The sequence below is a fragment of the Arvicola amphibius genome, chromosome 4 (assembly GCF_903992535.2).
Source record: "Arvicola amphibius chromosome 4, mArvAmp1.2, whole genome shotgun sequence".
NCBI classification, from domain to species: domain Eukaryota; kingdom Metazoa; phylum Chordata; class Mammalia; order Rodentia; family Cricetidae; genus Arvicola; species Arvicola amphibius.
Genome location: NC_052050.1, coordinates 137313357 through 137335184, shown reverse-complemented (window position 1 = coordinate 137335184; position 21828 = coordinate 137313357). Strand labels below are relative to the sequence as shown.

The window sequence follows — 21828 nt, the reverse complement described above, 5'->3', positions numbered from 1 at the left end:
GGAAGGAAGGAAGGAAGGAAGGAAGGAAGGGAGGGAGGGAGGGAGGGAGGGAGGGAGGGAGGGAGGGAGAGGGAGGGTGAGAAAGAGAGAGAGAGAGAGAGACAGAGAGAGAGAGAGAGAAAAACAAACAAAGAAAGAGAGAAAGAGAAGGAAGGAAAAAAGAAAGAAGTCAAAGGCAGGTTTGGAAAGATAAATGACCTGCTTGACAGCAGCAGAGCCTGAGAAAATCAACAGGACACAAAAGGCCATGCATTTGAAATTGACCAAGGAGTTAACAGAAGGAAAGTGGGATTGAAGCCAAGTATCTTTGTTAAAGCTTAATATACTGTTGTAGCAATCTCCAAGGTTTAGAGAGAAACAAAGTCGGTGAAGTTTGGTTTTCCGTGGTTTATAGTCCTGGCTGCTCACCAAGGAAGACTCACGCTAATCCTCATCGGGTTGTTCTTTGGTGAATCGTAATTTTATAAGAAACTTGAGTGGCTTCTATAACAAATGCACTATTGTCCTCAGTTTTATTATACAGTAGGGAAAATAAACTCATTAGGTGACGGCCCTCTGCGTGTGCGCGGTGGGCAGTGGGTAGGTGGGGGGGGGGGCGCAACACTGTGCAAGCCTAGTTTCAACTATTCCATCTCCAGCTCTAGAATAACCTGTGTACATTGTGGAGAAATCCTTAGCATGAGATTTTGTTGTCGGGGTTTCTGTCTGCCCACCAGGTCCCACAGCCATTTAGCCCCAAAGAAATCACACAGAGGTCTACATAAATTACAAACTGATTGGCCCATTTGCTCAGGCTTCTTATTAACTCTTATAACTTATATTAACCTACTATTCTTGTATATGTTAGCCACCTGGCTCGGTACCTTTCTCAGCAGGGTAGGTGACATCTTCCTTCTTCAATGTCTGGACAGGACTGGGGAGGAATGGGCTTCCTCCTTCCCAGAATTCTCCTGTTCTCTTTGCCCCACCTCTACTTCCTGTCTAGTTGTCCTGCTTATACTTCCTGCCTGGCTACTGGCCAATCAGCATTTTTAAAACATAATTGACAGAATATAGACAATTGTCCTGCACCAAGATCCAAGCAGGAAAAATGTAGCCTTTAAGTCAGAATTCTCTAGGGGCTGTCACCTGGTCATGAAGACAGCCAGGAAGTCAACGCACCTCTGACTCTTACGCCGCAGAACAAAGGGGTAATAGGTTACAAAGCCTTTTGGGAAATGGAGAAGACACACTTAGGAATCACTGTACATTAGTACTTATTTCTTTCCCCTCATCCCTCAAGTGAATCTTTACTTCCCTAAACTGAGTACATCTAACTGTGTATTGCTAAGAGCAAGGTCCAGGAAGACTCACTTCAGCTGAAACATAGTCACTTAAACACAGTAGGAAGTGCTTGCTCACATCCCAGTCATTTGAATCCAGATGGCATGCATGAGAAACACACACACACACACACACACACCACCTGACAATAGCCAAAGGGCCTGCTGCAATCCTAAAAGCATCTTAATAGACAATTCTCACAAAAATTCATGCCATGTGCCACAAAGTTCTGATTGGAAGTTCTTTATACACTGGCTTGTATGTACGTTGAGTTACATGTTTGAATATAATTTATGATCACACCAGCCATGAGCTTGATGAATGAGCAAAGAGTATGAATATATTCTGGGCTCTGCCCAGTGCTTTGTAAACTTGGCAAATTGCAAGTCCCTACTTTAGTTCCCATCTTCTCTACCTTCTCTCTAGCCAGCCACCACTTACTCCCATTTCAGTCAATAATATGGGCTGTAAAGTCTCCATTCATAGCACAAGCTGGCTGTGGGCTCCGAGCATCCAGGCTGAGGCAAAGGATGAGGTGTGTGGCTATTTTCAGTCCGGCACAGAGTACAGAATTCATTCGTAAAAAAATCTCATACGACCTTTTTACAAAATGAGTGCAATTTGCCCAAAGTCCACAAACCAAGACCTTATTACAATCATTTAACTTACTTTCCCCTCAAGGGCAGAATGAAGAAAAAAATCAATACTAACATTTCTAAAAAAATATAAAAAAATTGGCAGTATGAAGCAGGTCAGAAGAATGTCTTGTCTCTGGAAATCAGGCTGTAGAAAATCGACAGGAATGTGGGCAAAGACTTAAATATGAAGATTCTTGTCAAATATGAAAACACTTTATAAAATGTAATATTTACAACAGAGAAAACATAAAGAAGAAAAATAAACTTGTTTTCTCACAAGAAGAGAGTAACCAAGGGCCTAGGAATACAGTTCAGTGAAGGAACACTTGCCTGCCATACACAAAGTCATGTTCTATCCTCAACACTACAAAAATTTAAATAGAATAAGCTGGCATAGGAAGAAAGGAGTTAAGGTGTAGTCTCTGTGTAAGAAAGATCACCATAGAGGCATTAAGAAACATTTGTCAGAGACAGCATGGTGGTACATCCCTTTAATCACAGCACTTGAGAGGCAGAGGAAAGTGGATCTCCAAGTTCAAGGTCAGCCTGGTCTACAAAGTGAGTTCCAAGTCAGTCAGAAATACATTGTGAGACCCTGCTTGAGAGAGAGAGAGAGAGAGAGAGAGAGAGAGAGAGAGAGAGAGAGAGAGAGAGAAACATTTGTCAGAAAAATTGTAATAGTAATACAGTCAAAATGAGAGTCATGAATGAATACTTTGAAAGTATATCTTTGCATGAATTATGTTTGTAGCTATTACTGAATGATGACAATTCTGCTTTTGGTTGATATTTCTCTTTCCACAATGCCCAAAATTACCTGCGCTAGGTTTACAACTACAAAAATAATAAACAATACAAACTAAAGAAATAATCTACTTTTACAAAGCAGTGGCCCATTGTGTGAGTCAAGTTGATTTTTATCTGTGTGTTTATTGGTTTATTTTACCTGGGCTCAAACTCAGGCCTTCATGTACACAAGACAACTTGTTACCTTTAAGCTGGTTTTAGCCCATTCACGTATGGGCTTTCTAAAGAGTAAACCACGATCAGCTTTACCCAGGAACTCAAAAGCCCTCAACGGCGAGGGACATGGTCAGACTGCCTCTGGGACCTTCGATCTGTCTGTTACTCAAGGTCTGAACAAGTCATCGGCTTGTAGGTTGCTCTATTTGTCCTCATCCTTCTGTCCCTGTAAAGCACGCCCTTGCAAGTCAATGTCAGTGGAATGTGAGGAAAGGGGCCCCAGGTAACACAAGGCACCCAGAACACACCTGCAGCTCTGACAGGTGCAAGCAACACCCACTGACGAGCTATAAATCAACGTGGGGGCTGCGAACCAGCTTTTCTCACTTTCCATTCTGACCAAACAGAATGGCATTCCCTTTATTCTGATTTAGATTAATTTCTTCGATAACCTTCATTTGGAGAGGAATAATATTAGAATATTTCTAAAGGTTTCTCTTCCAGCTCTTAGATGGGATTATTTTTTAAAAAAAAAAAAAAAAAAAAAAAAAACAAGTTGAAAAGCATCCAAGTGATAAAACACGAACATTATCTCTTCAAAAGTTCTGAATGAGCAGAAAGTCAATTCTAACACATGAATTAAAAAAAAATGGTTTTACATGGAAACCAGAAAATTACTTGTTCTTAAAATTTTTTATGTTACTTCTCTATTCTTAGAAAATGTCATACATAGACGAAACATATTTTGGTCATATCTATCTCCATTCCCCAAAACTTTTTCCCCGATATCCTAGTCCCCCTTCCAATTTCATATCCTCCATTTTTTTCTAATAACCCACTGAGTCCAATAAGTGCTGCCCACACACATGTGCAGTATGGAGTCGTCTGCTGGGGGAGGGACCACACCCTTGAGGTAAACTACGGATACTGTCAGATCATGAGTGCAAGGGCTCCTTCCTATCAAGAGGACACAATTTCACCCAGGTGTGGTGATGTACACCTTAAATCCTAGCACTCAGGAGACAAGGCAGTCAGATATCAGTTTGAGCTTGGCCTGGTCTACAGGGTGAGTTCCAGAACAGCCAGAGTTATACAGAGAAAACCTGCCTCTAAAATCAGAGGAGGAGGAGGAAGAGAACAGAGTGGGAGGAAGAAGAAGAGGAAGAAGAGGAAACTATTTTATAGCCATAGTCCCTGACTTTTGACTCTTACATCTTTCTGTCCCCTCTTCTGACATTGCCCTGTTCCTCAAGGGAGGTGGTGGTATAGTTGTCCTGTTTGGGCTGAGAATTCCAGAGACCTTTTCTGTGCATTTTGACTAGTTGTGAGTCTCTATACCAAACACCCTCCACTGGAATAAGAAGCATCTCCAATGAGAGGTAAGAGCTACAGGACCTAATTTTAACTGGCAGAAAGGCAATTCTCCAACAGATTCTAGGATTCTTTATCTTTGCCAAGTCCTGCCTTGCATTCTTCAATCATAATTTAATCTGCTAAGTGGCTAATGCTCAGGGAAAAGTCATCTTCCAATTTGCTATTCTTCATCACCCTTGTTGACACACACATCCCGAGGAGACCTCTTGTCTCTCATGTTAGGGAATGGCTGTTCCCTCTGGTCATGGCACCATCATCTCCAGCTCCATCCTGCAAGAGAGACTGGCCTGCCAATCCACAGAATAACCATGGCCCTAAGTCACAGCATAAGCAGAACATACAGAGATAGCCAGGTCTTTGCTAATGATAATGGGACTGTTAATACTTCCTAGTAGAAAGAGGCTGGGAGTTGAGAAGAGTCTAACCATTACTCTCTCATGATGCCCTCCTCTCCTCCCAGCTGCACATTGTCTTGAGGGAATATTATAGCATTTAAGAAGTGGAAGGCTAGCTGTAGGAGGGAGGCCGTTAGTTAGTTCCCATCTGCTTAGCCCTGAAATAATCTCACAGAAACCATATTAATTAAATCACTGCTTGGCCCATTACCTCTAGCTTTTTATTGGCTAACTCTTACATATTAATTTAACCCATCTCCATTAATCTGTGTATTGCCACAAGGCTGTGGCTTACTGGGTAAAGTGCATAGCATCTATCTCCAGCAGCTCCATGGCTTCTCTCAGACTCCGCCTCCTTTCTTCCAGCATTCAGTTTAGTTTTCCCCACCTAGCTCTGTTCCCCTAGAGCTCTGCTATATTCCCAAAGCAGTTTCTTTATTAACCAATGATATTCACAGCATACCGAGGTGAATCCCACATCAGCTAGCCAAGGGTGGGATTTTATCTACACACCTTCCAAGAGGTCATGATCCATGTTGGGAGGAGTGCAGTTGTTTCTATCATCTGTGTTCCTTGGAGTAAGCCACAAACTCCTTGGTTCACTAAGCTGAACTAAGGGAGCATCCTTTCTTTTGTCTGTTACTGGTGCTCTCTTTGGAGTATCTCCACATTTGTTCCTATCTCCCCAGGAAAAGTAAAGCAACATCACAAGCACAGAGACTCACCATACATGCATTTACTGGGCAATGCCATTTATTAGCTTACACACTTCTTGAGAATAAAATTGTGTTAAAAATATTTGTAATTGGCCTATATTCACTGTGCATAGTACTGTTTCTCAAGGCCATGTTCCTATAAATATTTAGAGTACTTCGAGCACATCCTCCTCTTACCCCGTCCCCTTCTTCCTCCCCCTCCCATCTCTTGCAGTCCTATTTGTTTCCATAAGACAACTTCAATTTTACTTTCACGCCAAGTACAGACACTTGATTTATGGCTCTATATAAAAATCTAAGATCTAAAAATGAGAAAAGAAAAGCATTTGTCTTTCCCCCTCAGGTTGCTTTAGCTATCTGGGATCTGTGCTTCCAAATGAATTTTAGGATTTTGTTCATTTGTTTCAGTTTCTGTAAAGATGACATTGGCATTTTGATGGGAATTACACTGAATATATAGAAGACTTTTGGCTGGATAACTATTTCCATATTTATTCTCCCAATCCATGAGTATGAGAGGGGTTTTCATCTTGTATTTTCTTCAGTTCTTTTCTTCAGCAATTTAAGGTTTTTATTGTAAAGCCTTTGCTTCCTTAATTAGGTTTATTATGAGGCGCTTTCTTTTCTTTTGATGTAACTGTGAGTGGGATTATTTGTTGATTTATTTTTTAACGTGTCGGTTGTTGGGACAGAGAAATGCTACTGGTTTTCTTAAGTTTTAATTTTCTGCCCTACTACTTTGCTGGCTGTGTTTACCTTTGTAGGAGTTTTTAGGTGAAGCCTTTATGGTCTCGCTTAATATTTCCTTTCTTGGGTGCATTGTTATTTCCTCCTCTTGTCGTACTGCTCTGGCTGGGATCATAAGAGCTACATTGAAATAGGCCCGGAGTGAATAGGAATGGGGAAAGTAGACATACCTGTCTCGTTTCTGATTTCTGTGAAAACAGTTTGAATTTTTCTCCATTTGGTTGGCGACAGGCCTGCCATCTACAGCCTTTATCATATTCCTTCTGTTTCTAGTTTCTGCAAGACTTTTAGCATCAGGTATGTTTGGACTTGGTTAAAAGCTTTTTCTTTGTCTCTTGAGATGGTCGGTGCATGTTGGCCCTTGAGTTCATTCGGTAATGAATTGCATTTATTGAGTTGCAAGTGTCTAATCATCCCCGAATCTTTGAATGGGGTGAATTTGATCATGGCAAATGATCTTTGTGACATGTGCTTGAATTCAGTTTGCAAGCATATCACAGAGAAGGTTTGCATGACAATGTTCTGTTGGATGAATAAGAACTGAAGCTGCCCAGGGCATTGACAAGAAGACAGTGCTTCAGCTACAGCCTTGTGGAAAAGCTGCAGAAGACAGTCAGTTCTATGCTTAGCCAGTGCTGTGTCCTTTGGTTTATTTTTCTGGGAGGGGGGTGGCTTTTAATAAGTGAAATTCAGGCCGATTCAACGACAGATTTTATAAGAAGGAACCCGGGTGTGCCTTGAGTAAGGGGTTGAAATTTTCCATGTTCATTTCCTCTCTTCACTGTTATACAATGAAAGAAAGGGCATGATCCTGCCTAAGGACCAGGCCGGCTCTCAGGCTCTGGGCCACGATCTGCCCGAAGGTCCTCTAGGTACTTCCTCCCAGTGTAGAGGTAGAAAAAGACTGCTCTTTTCCAACCCACACACGCCACACTCTTGCCTACCAGGCCTGTGGTGCCCCACAACCAAGTTTAGCCCGCGCTCCTGATTTTTAAATAGTCATCTGAACCACAAGGGAAATTATTACCCACGGTTTCCTAGAGCTGTGCAAGAAAGATGCTTCCCAACCCGCCTGCTACAAAATGATATTCGCTTGTCCCGGCTCCTTCCCAGCTAGGGTCCGAACACCCTTTGCCAGCATGCATTTTGCAATACTTCTGGGCTTTCCTCACCCTGTCAGCATGCTCGCTACATTTGGAATCGTAGCCAGCACTTGGCTTAACTCACCTTTGACTTCCAGATAATGAAAATGGATTTAGAGTTGGCAATAGCAGATTCACAGGTGGTCTTGTATCACATTTGCCCATCAGAAAAGAAGGAAGTGGGCCCTGAGGCTTGGGCTGTGGAGGTTCCCCATTACAGCCTTAGTCTTGTATCAGACTATTGTAACCCATGAGTGTTTTAGTCTTGGATACCTACCTATATTGAAAGTTGCTCCTATTTCCCTAAGTGTAGACCCCCCCTCCCAAACCATATTAAACTATGTACTTCCATATGTCTAAATGCACCCAAAATGAGTTAGTGGACATAATGACCTTGCATCCTGTTGTTCTCTCAGTTAGAATACTTTTAAAAAGTCATGGAATCTGGGAGTGGCGGCACATGCCTTTAATTCCAGAACTCCAGAGGCAGAGGCAGGCAGGTCTCTTGAGTGTAAGGTCTCAAACCCAGAATAAATGCCAACCTAAGGTACCTATTTAACATATTAAAAACTGACCTGGTCACCAGGTTCTCCCAGCATCCCCTCAGTCCCTACCTGTTAAGGGTATAGCTGGCATACTTTGCCCCCTACCCTAAACTTCTCCAGCCCAGGGACTAGGCTCCCCTTTCCTATATAATCCAGACATTTTGTTTACCAGCCTCTTTCTGTCTACCCTTTGTCCTCCTGGTCCGTGTCTTGGTCAGTGGCTCCCCTTCCCTTCTCTCTCCTCTTTCTCCCCACGTGGCCTGGCTCAGGTTCATTCTGGACTCTCCCAGATGACCTTGCCCCTGGCTGTGTTCTCCCTCCAGACCTCAGTCGTCCAAGTTGAGTCCTGTGCTGAGTTGGGTGCCACCCTCACCCCCCACCCCCACCACCGCCCTTCTTTCACTGAGTTCAAGGCCAGCCTGGTCTACAGGGTGAGTTCTGGACCAGCCATGGCTACACTAGAGAACAAAAACAAAACTAAAGTTGGCAATGGTGCCACAAGCCTATAATCCCAGAAGGACCACGAGTTTATGGCTAGCCTTGACTACAGAGTTAAGTTGGAGACCAGTCTGTGCTACATAATAAAAGCTGTTTCAAAACAGAAAGGGGGGAATGCCTTTAAAAAAAAAAATGGTAGGATTTATTTGTTTTAATGTGTTGATTTAGTACTTTTTAAAGTTGGCAATCCTGTATCAATTAGCAACTTCCCAAATTATACTAGTCATTAAAGGTAGAGAACGATGAGGAGCCTCCCTCAAAAGGCAGCTCAGGTCGGTAGACTTCTCAGGGGAGGAGTCATCGGTTCCTAAAGTCACCTCCTGAAGTGTCCCTAAAGTTACTGAGCCACAAGGGCATCAGAAACTATACAGAGGCTATGAATCCGTAGACAGTTGCTAAAACAAATCCAAACCAGGCATTCTTCTAAATACATCCAGTTTACTAATCCTCAACCAAGTCTGCAGAATTGTGAGTTTGCAAGCGGTGTTCTGCCCAACACCACAGCTACGGGAAAGCTTAGGCTGGAGCGAGGGCCACAAAGCAAGATTCAGAGAGTGCTTAGGAACGCTATTGCAAAAGATGCCAATAAAATCGGATATGGGTTGTGGAAGGAATGTAGAGCTCTAGCCGCCCCGCACTCTGGGAAGGTGACATCTGTGAACCCCGGGGCTATAGTCCTTCTAAGGCGAAGGCGGGGCCAATGGAAGGACAAACAATGCCTTCTACACCTGGGACACGACCAGTTAGAACTTTGGTAGCAAGGGGAAACTTTACACGCAGCCCACGCTCCTCAGTCAGTTTCTACAGCTGGACGTTCCACTGTAGGAAATCGCTTCCTCCCCTTGGCGTGGGTCCCCCGGCTCCTAATGAAACTGTGACCCGCCGTCCCCTCCACAGATCCTGGAATCCAGCCCTGTCACTCACCGCACGGCTGCAGATCACGTGGCGGAGTGTCCCAAGTGTGGCTATTGGTCCGTCCTGGGAGTGCTCATTGGCTGCGTCCGGTATTCGTGGTTGAGGAGGGGGAAGGGCTAGGATGGCACCCTTCTTTGGGAAAGGTGGCTAGAAAGTTAAAGTGTGCCTCCGCCTGCGGGAGCCGGAGCCCAGAGTGCTGCAATCCAGGGAGCAGGTGAGCGGGCTGCTGTCGCACGAACCAAGCCGAGTCCCTGCCCCACTTTTGCCGTCGTGGTCGCTGTCACTGTCACCCGGCGCAGATGGTGGGGTGGGCAGGAGGGTCTGCCCTCGGTACTCAAGAGCTGTACCCGGTACGTACCTCCCCAAGCCTCGAGTTCAAGGTGCAGGGCCAGGAAATCTGCGGTGAGGGGCGCGCGGGGGAGCACCCCTCTGTTCCCTGCCATTTGTCGTCCCACTTACAGTGACACGCAGGTGGTAGGACGCCCTAACTGAACTCGGGTAACTTGTCGCTTCCACGTGGTGAAATATCTCGGAGACCCGAGCTGAGATGGAGTCTAGAGGGGTCCCCTGAGATCGCCGCACGGGGTTAGCTCCGCGGAACGTGGCCAGGGAAATTGTCCTCAACAAAATATGTGGCAAGTCCCAACATGGCACAAGTGAGATTTGACACTTCTGGAGAATAATTCTGGAGTCCAAATACAAGTCGGCGGGGCCTCAGTTTCCCGTTACGAGATAGGTATGAGAAAACTGTGTCCAAGCTCTGGCTCCAAGTTGTGTGGACTTGTCCCTACTTTGGTTCAGGTCAACCTTTGCTGCACACGAACAAGGGCACACCTTGGGTAGTCTTGGGTCTCCTAGGGCGACAGACTTGGGGTGAGCTCCACCCGGGAACGCGCGGGGGTGCTCGCGAGGCGCTGCTCCAGCCTGGGCCGTCCCATCTCCAGGTTCCGCCCTGGGGTGATAATTTGGGCTCCTCCTCCTTGGTCGTCTCCGGGAACTAAGCCCAGGCCCTACCTCCGGGACACTCCGACGCTCACGTAGTTCAGGGGCAACAGTCACCCCTGCCACCTCTCTCAGGCTCTCCCATGAGGCCAGCGAGCAGGGGCCCGGGCTGCGGCGCCGCGGGAGAGGTAGGTGCAGACCCAGGCGACGCGGGGAGATTTGGGGGCGGGGTGCAGGCACATCACCGTCGAAGAGTGACTGGTGGGAGAGTGACTCGCTGACCTGCACCCAGGGACCTGTTCGCAGACACCTTTTTAAACCCAGAGAAAAGACTGTGAACCGAACCGTAGTTTCAGAACAGTGGATGGCAGGCCCAGAGCGAAACAGAGAAGAAAAGCCTCGTGTCGCTGCACGAGGGTCCAGGAGAAAAAAAAAGGGTTTCTTCAGCCTAGGCAGAAAAGGAAATGGTTCATTCGGCAAAGACGTCCAGGAGCCAGGGAGAAAGTGGAAACAGCTGAAGGACCACAGAAGTAGATAGGGGCCATTTAGGGGAAAGTTAGTAGAAAGAGAACCATCAGAGCCCTGTTAGCTACCCAGGAGGTCAGAGCTGGGAGGGATCTCAGAGGAGAAACCTCAAGGCCAGGGAGATTGTTTATTAAAGCTCAGCTGGGCAGGGGCTTTCTTAGGCCTGCGCCCCACGGTGCCTTTGGACATTATTAGGTGGTGAGGACTGTCTTCGAATTATCTGAATCTGAACCCTCGTTACTCAATTCTATTCACAAACATCTCCAAGGATTGCGACGTCCACATTAAGAGTGTAATAATTAGGGTCTTTGCACAAAAGGGAGGCCATGTCTACTTTTTACATGTAAAAGTACCAGCTACACTTTTACAGAGAGCACAGAGGATTGCTGGAGGGGGGAGGAGTAGACGGTGGTGTCCACATACAACCTGGCTGCGGATATTGTTGCTGGTGGGTTATTGTTAGTCTGGTTTTCATGTCAGAGAGGAAGGGGTGCTGAAAGAAAGGCACAACCCAAAATACAGTAGCTCAAATGCCTGCAACTAGGAAGGTCATGGGGTTATTTTTTGTTCAGGCTCGTCAAAGATGATAAAAAGAATTATCATTGGATTTCTAAGACGGTCCAGTATCTTGAGAGACCCCATTATTTCCCGAGAACAGGGAAGGTATTTCTACAAGGGTCCCAAACATGGCCCAGTCAGTCCCTTGTCAGCGGTCAACCTCTGAGGCAGGCTACTGACCTTGGGAAACAGCTCCTTCTCCCAGGATCCTGTCCTGCAGCTACTGTCCAAGATCCCTATGTCACACTACCGGCTCAAATGAACATCCATGTTCTCTGTTTCTGCTTGTTTCCTCGGTAGAGGAAAAGACTGGAATAGTGGGGGGGAGGGTGAAGGGGGTGAAGGGGGTGGGGAGGTGGAAGAGTGGGGGGAGATGGGGAGTGGGATGGATGGGGATAGATGGCTGAGGTACTTCCAAGCTTGTGTGGGTGTGGGTGTGTTTCCTGAAGCACCTGTACAGGTGCCTGCCTTCGGGGACTTCTGCCCGACTGTCTCAGTGGCTGGGAGTTACTTCTAAGTGTCCCTTATCACTGACACAGTCTGCTGTGGCATCCTGGGCAGAATATCAGGAAAGCTAAATTCAAACAAGCACTTTGGCACACCCATTTTTGGACGAGAGTCAGGTTAATAAAAGCTGGAATGTTCTGTGAGGACGACCGTCAGTCACATCATACCCTTGATAGAGGCCACAAGGCTAAATGTCCTTAAGCCATAGTGGAAAACATGAAGGGTTTCTAAGCCAGGCCTGCTTATGCAATTTCACAGGGCCGGAGTCCCAGTGGTAACTCCTGGCCCGTTATAACCCCATGTTCGCCTTTCATGGAAGAGTCTTGCAAAGAAAGCACATGTTACACTTGAAAATACTACTTGGATATTCTCCTTAGCCTTGGCTCTGGTTAGAAATGTCTCTCCAACCTCGATTCTTTGTGCTCTTACAGTTTGGTACTGAAGGGATTCCCACAGCACATTTACATCCTGGGGTCCAAGAGTACAACCTCACCAACAGCCCAACCTCACCAACAGCGTCAGCTCCACTCTTGAACACGCAGGACTAGAACCCTGGAGAGTCCTTCCTGGGTCGCCAGGGAGGGGAGTCTTCAGCTCTCTCTGTGCTTTAGGGTCCGCCTCCACAGTAGCAGGACAATTTCGCGCCATTTTCCAACAGGCTGCTTCAAAAGCTTTCAGGAAAGCGTGTCTGAGGCTGCTCCTAGAGTTTGCAGGAACTGAAGGGGGTGGGGGGGACACACTTGGCCTTGTTTTGCTGACTCAGACCAGGAGGAAGTGTCTAGCAGAGAAGGAACTCCGACTCCCCCACCCACTCCCAGCTTCTCTAGGGTGGGCCGTGGGGAGGCACTGGAATGTGGAGCCATGCTGTTATGCGCCTGGTGTTCAGTCTTCATGCATATTTAAACGGTAGAAAAAATACCTACGCTCAAGTTGAACCAGGACTGTCTCTAACAAATTTTCGTAATGGGCCAGGGAGAACTTATACTCAATTTGTTAAGTAGTAAGTCTTATAAAATAAAGTGTCAGCTCACTGATCATTTGTAAAGCCAGTTCAGTCACAATTTCGCTTTCCAGGAACAATCTTATGCAGAGACATGAGAACAGACCCAGCAAATTCGCTCTGAAACTTTTCCCTGGAGGACTTCCTTCACAAGATGGGAAGTAGTGAGGCCTTGGTTTGTGGGTGCGAGAAGCCCTTAGCCGTGGCCACTTGGGAAAGTGCCCAGATTCAGAGGCAAAACAGGGTAACCAGGCTTCTTGCACCCACAAAACCAATGTAACTATAAAAAAAAAAAGCAAAGAGGGAACCTGATATGTCTTTGTTCTCTCTCTCCCTTACTCCCTTTCTCCCTCTCTCCCTTTCTCCCTCCCCCCACCTCTTTATTTTCTCTCTGTGTAGCCCTGGCTGTCCTGGAACTAGCTCTGTAGACCAGGCTGGCTCCAAACTCAGCGATCTGCCTGCCTCTGCCTCCCAAGTGCTGGAACCAAAAGCATAGGCCAGCACCGACTTTTTGTTTCCCACTATACATTGGGTTAGCCAGCTTCAGAAGTTGAAAGGAAAAGTATTTATTGAGTCAAATGCATGGTCCTCCAGCACTTGCCAAGAGATGAGCAGCTTGTCAACAGATGCCATTTTCCAGGCAGCCATGGTAGCCTATGCACAAGGCCCCTCCCTGCCATAACACCTTTACCTGCCTGATCCCTTCACTTTAGCCAGAACAAGGCAGAAGTTTGGAACCTGCCGTCTCAGATTTGAGGTTTCAGTCCAGGTTCCCTTACTCGCTTCCTTAGCTCAGACGATTGTCATAAACCTGCCATGATAAGAACGAAGGACGTGCAGCTCTAGTGAGGTGTCAGGGCAGTTCTGAATGTCTTCTTAAAGCTCTTTTTTTTTTCTTCTGATTATAGACGCAGTATTGTTTGAGACGATATAAGGAAACACAAAGCAGGAAACAACTTTAAGGAAATATGTCACATACCTAGTCTGACATTTTTAACCATAAAATGGTCCCTGCTATCGACAGGCGGTGTATAACAGGGTTCCCAGGTAGCCCTGGGGGTCTGCATTTTCTACACTCGCTGCAACCACAACCCTGCTCGACAGTCTCACGGGTCATCTGTCTGTCCGTGTTATATGCCCAAGGACCTCATTTACATTGCTGCTCTTCTACTTTGGGGTCATTATGAAGGAAAATAAAGGTCCCTTGAACAACAACATTGTAATCCTGCAACTGTCTGGTACCCGAGATGGCTCTAGGTCCCTAATGGGCGGGTGGCAAGTGTATCGTGGATATATCGACTAAGAGACAATTGGCTTCCTGGAAGAAGCCGGTCTCCTCCAGGTGGGATGGTCTCCAATAGCTTAGAATGAATGGTGCACAATTTTAAATAATTACTTATGGAATTTTTATTTTAATATTTTTGAAACACAATTGACTACAAAGAGCTGAAACCATGGGAAACAACCAATGGGTATATACTATATCTCTGTATACATAATATTTTCTCTCTTATCTATTTGTGTACAATTTTGTCTCCTTTTTACATTAACAATACATGATAAAATTTTAGCTAGGCACAGTGGCCCATGCCTTTAATCCCAACACTCGGGTGGTAGAGGCAGGTGGCTCTCCGAGTTCAAGGCCAGCCTGGTCTACAGAGTGCGTTCCAGGACAGGCTCCAAAGCTATACAGAGAAACCCTGTCTTGAACCCCATCCCCACCCAAAAGTCTTTTCCAGTTCTTTCTTAATCCAATAGGTGAAACAGATATCTCCAATATAAAATGTCTGTATTTTTTTTAATTTAGCTAATTGATTATAGAAGAAATTTCACTATTTAGCCCAAGCCATCATTGAACCTGCAGTCCCCCTCAGTCAGCCTTCTTAGTAGCTGAGGTTACAAGCTTACACCATCACATTCAACTTCCTTTTGACTTTCTTAAATTACTTTTACAGCTGGATAGTTTGCATGGCTGCGAGCCACTTTTACATTTCTCTCACGGTTTTAACTAAGCTAATATTTAATGTGATTACATTTGCTTTATATTTTTTTGATATAGAGTTTCTTTGTGTATCCCTGGCTAGCCTGGAACTCTGTAGCCTTGGCTGTTCTCGAACTCAGAGATCCACCTGCCTCTGCCTCCCAAATCTGGAACTTAAAGGCATGTGCCACCACACCACCACCATCCAGCTGCTTCTAATTCTTATGGCAACTGTTGTCACCTGTGTGCAAAGCAAATATCTACTTGTATGTCAGAGTATAGAGAAATAAACTGCTCAGTCTTTTTCTAAATAAAGATAACTAGATCATAAAAGCCTCCCATAAGTTCAGTGAAAATAAATCTGTGTCCATTCTCATCATTGAATCCCAGTGTATAACAGCATAATACCTGATGCATGGTAAACACCAAGTCAATATTTGTCTTAAAAATATGATGCTTTTGTATTATTAAGCCAGGATTTGCTATTAAAGCCATGAGGAGCTCATACTTTATACTTGTTAAAATGGTTATCTTTCAAAAAGATGAAAGTTGTAGAAATGCAAATTAATACAACTACTACAAAAATACTGTGGTGTTTTCTCAAAAAAAAAATAAAAATTAAATGACTATGTGACCCAGCAATCATGCTACAGGATTGTTATTCAAAGGACAGGAAATCAGTACATTGAGGTGACTTCCATAGTCCCATATTCATGTAACACTGCACAACGCCAAGATATGAAATCTAGCTAAGTGTCTCTCAGTGGGTGAATGGACAAAGAACATGCCGTATGTATGCACAGTAGAGTGCTGTTCATAGAGACAAAAATGAAATGGTGTCATTGTAGAACCATGGAGATTGAGCCTAGAAGGCACTGTGCTAAGTGCAATAAGCCAATCACAGAAAGACAAATGCATATAGTCAAGTTGACTCTAAAAAGGCAAGACATTGAATATGTAATAGAATGGTGGCTACAATAGTCAATGAGAATGTAGATTTGAAAATTGCTTAGAGTAGATTTTAAATATACTCACCTCATATCCCAAATATACGAGGAAATACGTGTTGTGTCAGCCATTCCACGAGGTGTGCATACGATTTCTGTTGCATTCATTTATTTAATGTGTGCCTGCCATGTGTGTAAAAGTCAAAGGACAATTGTAGGAATGGTTCCCTCCATCCTTTGTGGGTCCCAGGCTGTGAGGCCTGGTGGCAAACACCTCTACTTGCTGGGTCATTTCTTCAACTTTGAAACAGAAACAATTTTTATTTGTCAAATAATAAATAGACTTTAGTGTTTACCAAACACGATCATCAGATCAGCAGCTCCTTGTGGGGTATATACTCCACAAAATGGGGCAGGGAGGGGAGATGCTTTCAGTCAAATAAATGAGTAATTCTGCAACCAATACAAAACCATAATTCTTAATGCCCTTTTTATTTCCTTCTGTGGTATATTAGCATACAGGAGGGCCCAACATATCCTAGCAGAAAAACTCATGAATTAGCCTTGAAACTATTGAGTTCCACGCTCTTCTCTTTGTTGGTTTTAATCTTACCTTCTCTTTCTATCTGCCTGCTCCCCCTCCCCACCTTCCCTGAAACCTGTGTCCTGTGAGACCACAGGGGAGTGCGTGCGACTCCAGCTGAAAGGCAGCATTGTTTGTCAGTCTCCGCCAGAATGACGGTTTAAACACCCCTCTGACCTCTTTCCTGTTTTCTCTCACCTCCCTTTCGCCAGATTCCTAGCCCGCTCGTCTAGTCCCGTGATGGCTGTGGACATTGAGTACAGCTACAGCAGCATGGCCCCTTCTCTGCGCCGGGAACGCTTTACCTTCAAGATCTCCCCAAAGCTGAGCAAGCCCCTGAGACCTTGTATTCAGCTGGGCAGCAAGGACGAAGGCAGCGGCATGGTGGCCCCCACGGTGCAGGAGAAGAAGGTGAAGAAGAGGGTGTCCTTTGCTGACAATCAGGGGCTGGCCCTGACAATGGTCAAAGTGTTCTCGGAATTCGATGACCCGCTAGATATTCCGTTTAACATCACTGAGCTCCTAGACAACATCGTGAGTCTGACGACAGCGGAGAGCGAGAGCTTTGTCTTGGATTTTCCGCAGCCTTCTGCAGACTACTTAGACTTCAGAAATCGACTTCAGACCAACCACGTCTGCCTCGAGAACTGCGTGCTGAAGGACAAAGCCATTGCGGGCACCGTAAAGGTCCAGAACCTGGCATTCGAGAAGGTGGTGAAGATCAGAATGACATTTGACACCTGGAAAAGCTTCACAGACTTCCCTTGTCGGTACGTGAAGGACACTTATGCGGGTTCAGACAGGGACACGTTCTCCTTTGACATCAGCTTACCTGAGAAAATTCAGTCTTATGAAAGGATGGAGTTTGCCGTGTGCTATGAGTGTAATGGCCAGGCCTATTGGGACAGCAACAAAGGCAAAAACTACAGGATCATCCGGGCCGAACTCCGATCCACTCAGGGAGTGATTGAGCCATACAATGGACCAGATTTTGGAATATCCTTTGACCAGTTCGGAAGCCCCCGGTGTTCCTATGGCCTGTTTCCAGAGTGGCCTAGCTACCTGGGCTATGAAAAGTTGGGACCCTACTACTAGTGAGTGCCCTGGACAGTCTGACTCTGACCCAGATGGGGTAGAGACCGCAAGGCAAGAATGAAGCTGAACTGCCACTGGGCAGGGTCTTTGGAAAGACAGGATCCTGTCCACCTCTTTTGTAAACCAGCAATTCCGGCACGCTTCCGTCACCGCTGGTTCCTTGCTCAGAGGAGAGCAGGTGTGCTGGTCCTCTGTGGCATCTAGGTTGGCTACAAAGGAAGGCACAGGATGGTGCCAGGATGGTCTGGATAGGAGCCAAGCGGGCAAGAGTGGAGGAAGCTGGGTTCTCCTCCACCATTGGATATGCGAAGTCAACCACCCAGAAGCCACCAGTCTCCAGCCTTCTCCAGCCTGATCATTGACCTCCAAGGGCCCTGCCCACTCTTATGTTTCTTCACGTTGCCTTCATTCCACACATCCTCAGAGTGGCCTTTATCTTGGCTCTGTGACACACTAGCCCACAACTGCAGAAGAGGGACGGAGGCAGCCCCGCTCTGTGCAAGCTCCGGCTCCACGTTTCCTTTCTTCTCCCCCACAGCCCAGCCAGTGATCCAGACAAGATAATCAAAGCAAATAAGTACCTTGTGGCTGGGAAAGGCATTTCCTCTCCCCTCCTCCTGACCCCTCCTTTATATTCCAATAGGGGGCCACACACCAGTTACTAGAAAGTCACTGATCTCCTTTTGGAGTCAGAATTGTGACAAGGTGGGACAGTCGTAAATTCTAGCTTTTTCCCTTGGCTTTGGGGCGCTTTCTAAGTACTCAGTTTCACCCCCAAATTACCGGAAGGCTCAATGACTAGCTCTTTGCCAGGCTGGTGCATGAGCTGCTCTGGTCACGGGAGAATCATAGCTCTCCTCTCCTGGAGCGTCCACATCAATGCTGCATCTGAGACTTTCAAACAGCATGTTTGGGATATCCTCGAAGCCTCCAGAAAATGCTTCGATTTGTCCGCAGTATACAGTTACATTTGGAATGCTTCACAAGCCCTCAAGGACCTGATTGGGCGCTTTTATTTATGGTGTGTATTGTAAAGGGGAGGGGAGAAAAACCTCACCGAGTTTTTCTATGTTATTTTAAATGTTTGTCAACTCTGAGGTATCAGAGATGAATTTTTTTCTGAACCATATTGGGCTGCAGTGTATTATCAAGTGGTATTTCGAGACTCCTGGAACTGTTACCATCAGATGGACCCCCACAACCTGTGATTTTCTTTTGGGCAAATTAAAATTACAGGGAAGTTGAAAAACTATTTTTACATGTATATTTGTAGAACTCTAGGGGCGTTGTTTTGTTTTGGAAAATTGGTAAAATGTCTGTTTAATTTTCTTGCTGAAGCAAAGTTTCCCTGAGGCTAGAGGGAAAGAGGCGTCAGGGCTTCATGGATTCATGGGTGCCAAGGGAGGCGCTGAACATGACCCTGAGCCCTCTGGCTTCGGAAGTTAGCATCAGGCAGGTAGCAAATGTTTTTGATCTTAGCATGTGTGATTTCTTTTTTATCTTTTATTTTTTTCACTTTTGAAGTTTAAAGTGTTTTAACTTTTTAAGTGCTATTTTGTCTGATTTTCTTATCCCTATATCTGATACTGGTCTGTACTACGTGCTTTGTGGCCCTCCCAGATGGGTAGCACTCTGGGGTTGTCTGCATGCTGATGTCTGTGGGGAGACGGGTTGAAGTCAGGTGTGGTTGTATGTTGTGTAAGCATGCCATATCTCTGCTAGATGGATGTATTTTAAATTTTCCAGTTATGGTGATTGGAGCTGCTAGATTTAAATTGGATGCAAGCAAAACTGATCTCTTATGGGTCACACAGTTCATCTTGAGCTAAGTTTTCTTTTCCTGGTGCAGTAAGGCAGCCAGCTGCGCGGTTACTCACAGAGTAGCAGACTAGAGATCATTTTCAGAAGAAACAGAGTGAAGTCTGCTCAGTGGTGTGGAATGGTGTTCAGACATTCCGTGTCAAAATATGAAATATGGTAATTCCATATTATTTATCCCCTCTGAAGCAGACATAAACCCCCGCCCCTTTTACCCAGATTTGTCCCAGCTTTCTTGCTAGGGGCACTGATTGAAAGCCCCTAGCCAGCACACCTGGGATATGCACCCCAGCGCTCAGCCCAGAGGACATGTCTTCACCTGCTTGCCAAGACTCTTCTTCACTTCCCTCCTCGTTGCTGTCATTCACTGAGACTCTGAAGACTCTCTCTTCTGTTTTCTGCCTCCAGATGTGGTGGTACCGTGGTGCATGCCTTTAATCCCAGGATGTAGGAGGTAAAGACAAACAGACCTCTCTGAGTTCAAAGCCAGACCAATCTACACAGCAAATATCAGACTTTGTCTTGAAACACAACAGCGATGAATTTTTTTTATCATTACAAGTCTGTGTACCTAAATACATTTAATGTCCCACTTTATTGCCATCATCATAATTATGATACTCAAGTTGCTCCCATCTCTGGTCAACAGGGTCTCCTCAGATTACGTTTTCAATATTTTGTCATATCTTGGTCATATTTTATTTTTCCTTTCCTTGTTTTCTTTTATGACTAAACATTCCAAACTTACTTTGTACATTTTCTTCCCTCAGATGTGAATTCAGGCTCTTCTCCAGGAGCCCTGGTTTCACCAGTGGGAACCCCAAGTTTATAGCTGCCAGGGGTGTGCATGGCTCTGGGTATACCCATCTTTTTAGGATTTTTCAGTGGACAGAGCTGAAACTTTATTTTTGATGACAAGATATTATTTATTGTCAATTTATATGAAAAAAATTACAGTTCAATTTCAGTACTACAAAGAAGTATTAACCTCATCTATCTTGAATAGACATCTGTTTCTCCTGCACTAATAGTTAACTAGAAATACTCATTTGCTTTATCTCACAGCGTATACACAACAGCTTCAAAATGATACTGGCACCACCGATTACTCAAAGTAGGTCATGATTTCTTTTACCTTCCTTCATTTGTGCTTTTGTTTTTCTCTGCGTTGTCCTGGCTGACCCTCTATGTAGACCAGGCTAACCTCAAACTTAGAGATCTGCCTGCCTCTGCCTCCTGAGTGCTGGGATTAAAGGTGTGTGCCACCATCACCTGGCTCAACTGGGCTCCTAAATTAGGACTGTCAGCTGGAGCATAGGGTCTGGGTGTTGTAACCAGGCCTTTTCTTTTGGCTACCCAGCTCCACAATCATGACACGGAGACTTACTAGTTCTGCATGCTTTGCCTAGCTTAGGCTCCTTTCTGGCTGCTCTTTTAACTGAACCAGTTTCCCTTTATCTACTGTTTGCCTCAGGGCTTTTACTTTCTTCCCTTCTGTACGTACTTCTTACATTCACTGCTTCTGTCTGGTTGGTGGCTGCACGGCTTCTGGCCCAGGTGTCTCCCTTGTTCTCTCCTTCTCTCTCTCACTCTTAGATTTCTCCTCCTATTTATGTTCTCTGCCCGCCAGCCATGCCTATCCTTTCTCCTGCCTAGCTATTGGCTGTTCAGCTTTTTATTAGACCAATCAGGTGCCTTAGGCAGGCAAAGTGAAACAGATGCAACACATCTTTACATAATTAAATACATGCAGTACTGTGGGGGCTGAATTATTCAGGCCCATATTCCATATTGTCTGGTGGTCAGAGAATCTAAGTAACTTTCAAGGTGCAATTTGCACCTTCCACACAGGAGGTGGTCGCCTAGCGCTTTGATAAAACAACCTGATGCCATCCTAACAGGTGGTCGGGATATGCTAATGTCCTTCTGCTCCTTCTATTGTAAATTAGGAGGTCACCCGGGGAAGAGGGGTTTCCAGTCTATGTGACAAAACAGCCATGGGCAGGAGGTGACCTAAGTCGTCCCCGCTACCTAGGAAACAATGCTAAAAACGGCTTCTTATTAAAGCTCTTTGGAAAATAAACATGGGTGATTTCAGGATTTAAATAAACCCAAAACTCCCTCCCGATACGGTTGTGTAAATTGTGCCTCATCTATTCCCACACCTCTACTCTAGTATGAGAAGTGTTTTATGTCTGGGCTGGTCCCTGACACAGCATAAACAAAAGTAACACACCTTTACACCGTTAGAGTAATATTCTGCAACATAAGCAAATTAACACATCTTTGCCCAGTTAAAATAATATTCCACAACAGTGTGTCTTTATCGGATGGCCCCAAGAGTGACCGTAGTAAAACAGGATGTAAGGGATTGCTTTTCATGTACTCTGAGGTTTTATATGTTTAGGTAGTTAAAGCCTTTTTTCTTTTATGGTTTCTGTTTCTAATATTATATCAAAATGACTCTTGCCTCAAGATTACATAATATGCATTTCTGTTTTATTCTAGTAGGCTGCCTCCTTTTCTGAGACAAGGCAGCTCAAACTTGTCTCGAATTCTCAATCTTCCTAGCCTCCCAAATGCTAGAATTTTATGAACATGCCTCTTTCATGCCTT

General features: G+C 45.2%; 1 protein-coding gene across 3 annotated transcripts; it reads left to right on the top strand.

Moving 5' to 3' along the window:
* The first annotated feature begins 9314 nt into the window (after window positions 1-9314).
* Window positions 9315-21340, top strand: Ppp1r3b (protein phosphatase 1 regulatory subunit 3B). 3 transcript variants are annotated; one of them, XM_038327338.1, is made up of 2 exons: window positions 9315-9470; window positions 16512-21340. In XM_038327338.1, the coding sequence occupies exon 2, from the start codon at window positions 16540-16542 to the stop codon at window positions 17392-17394; it is 855 nt and encodes a 284-aa protein (XP_038183266.1). In that variant the 5' UTR covers window positions 9315-9470; window positions 16512-16539; the 3' UTR covers window positions 17395-21340. The 3 variants fall into 3 exon arrangements, with proteins under 3 accessions (XP_038183266.1, XP_038183265.1, XP_038183264.1); XM_038327337.1 differs by having other exon boundaries at window positions 9344-9606; XM_038327336.1 differs by lacking the exon at window positions 9315-9470 and adding an exon at window positions 10229-10386.
* Window positions 21341-21828: the final 488 nt, after the last annotated feature.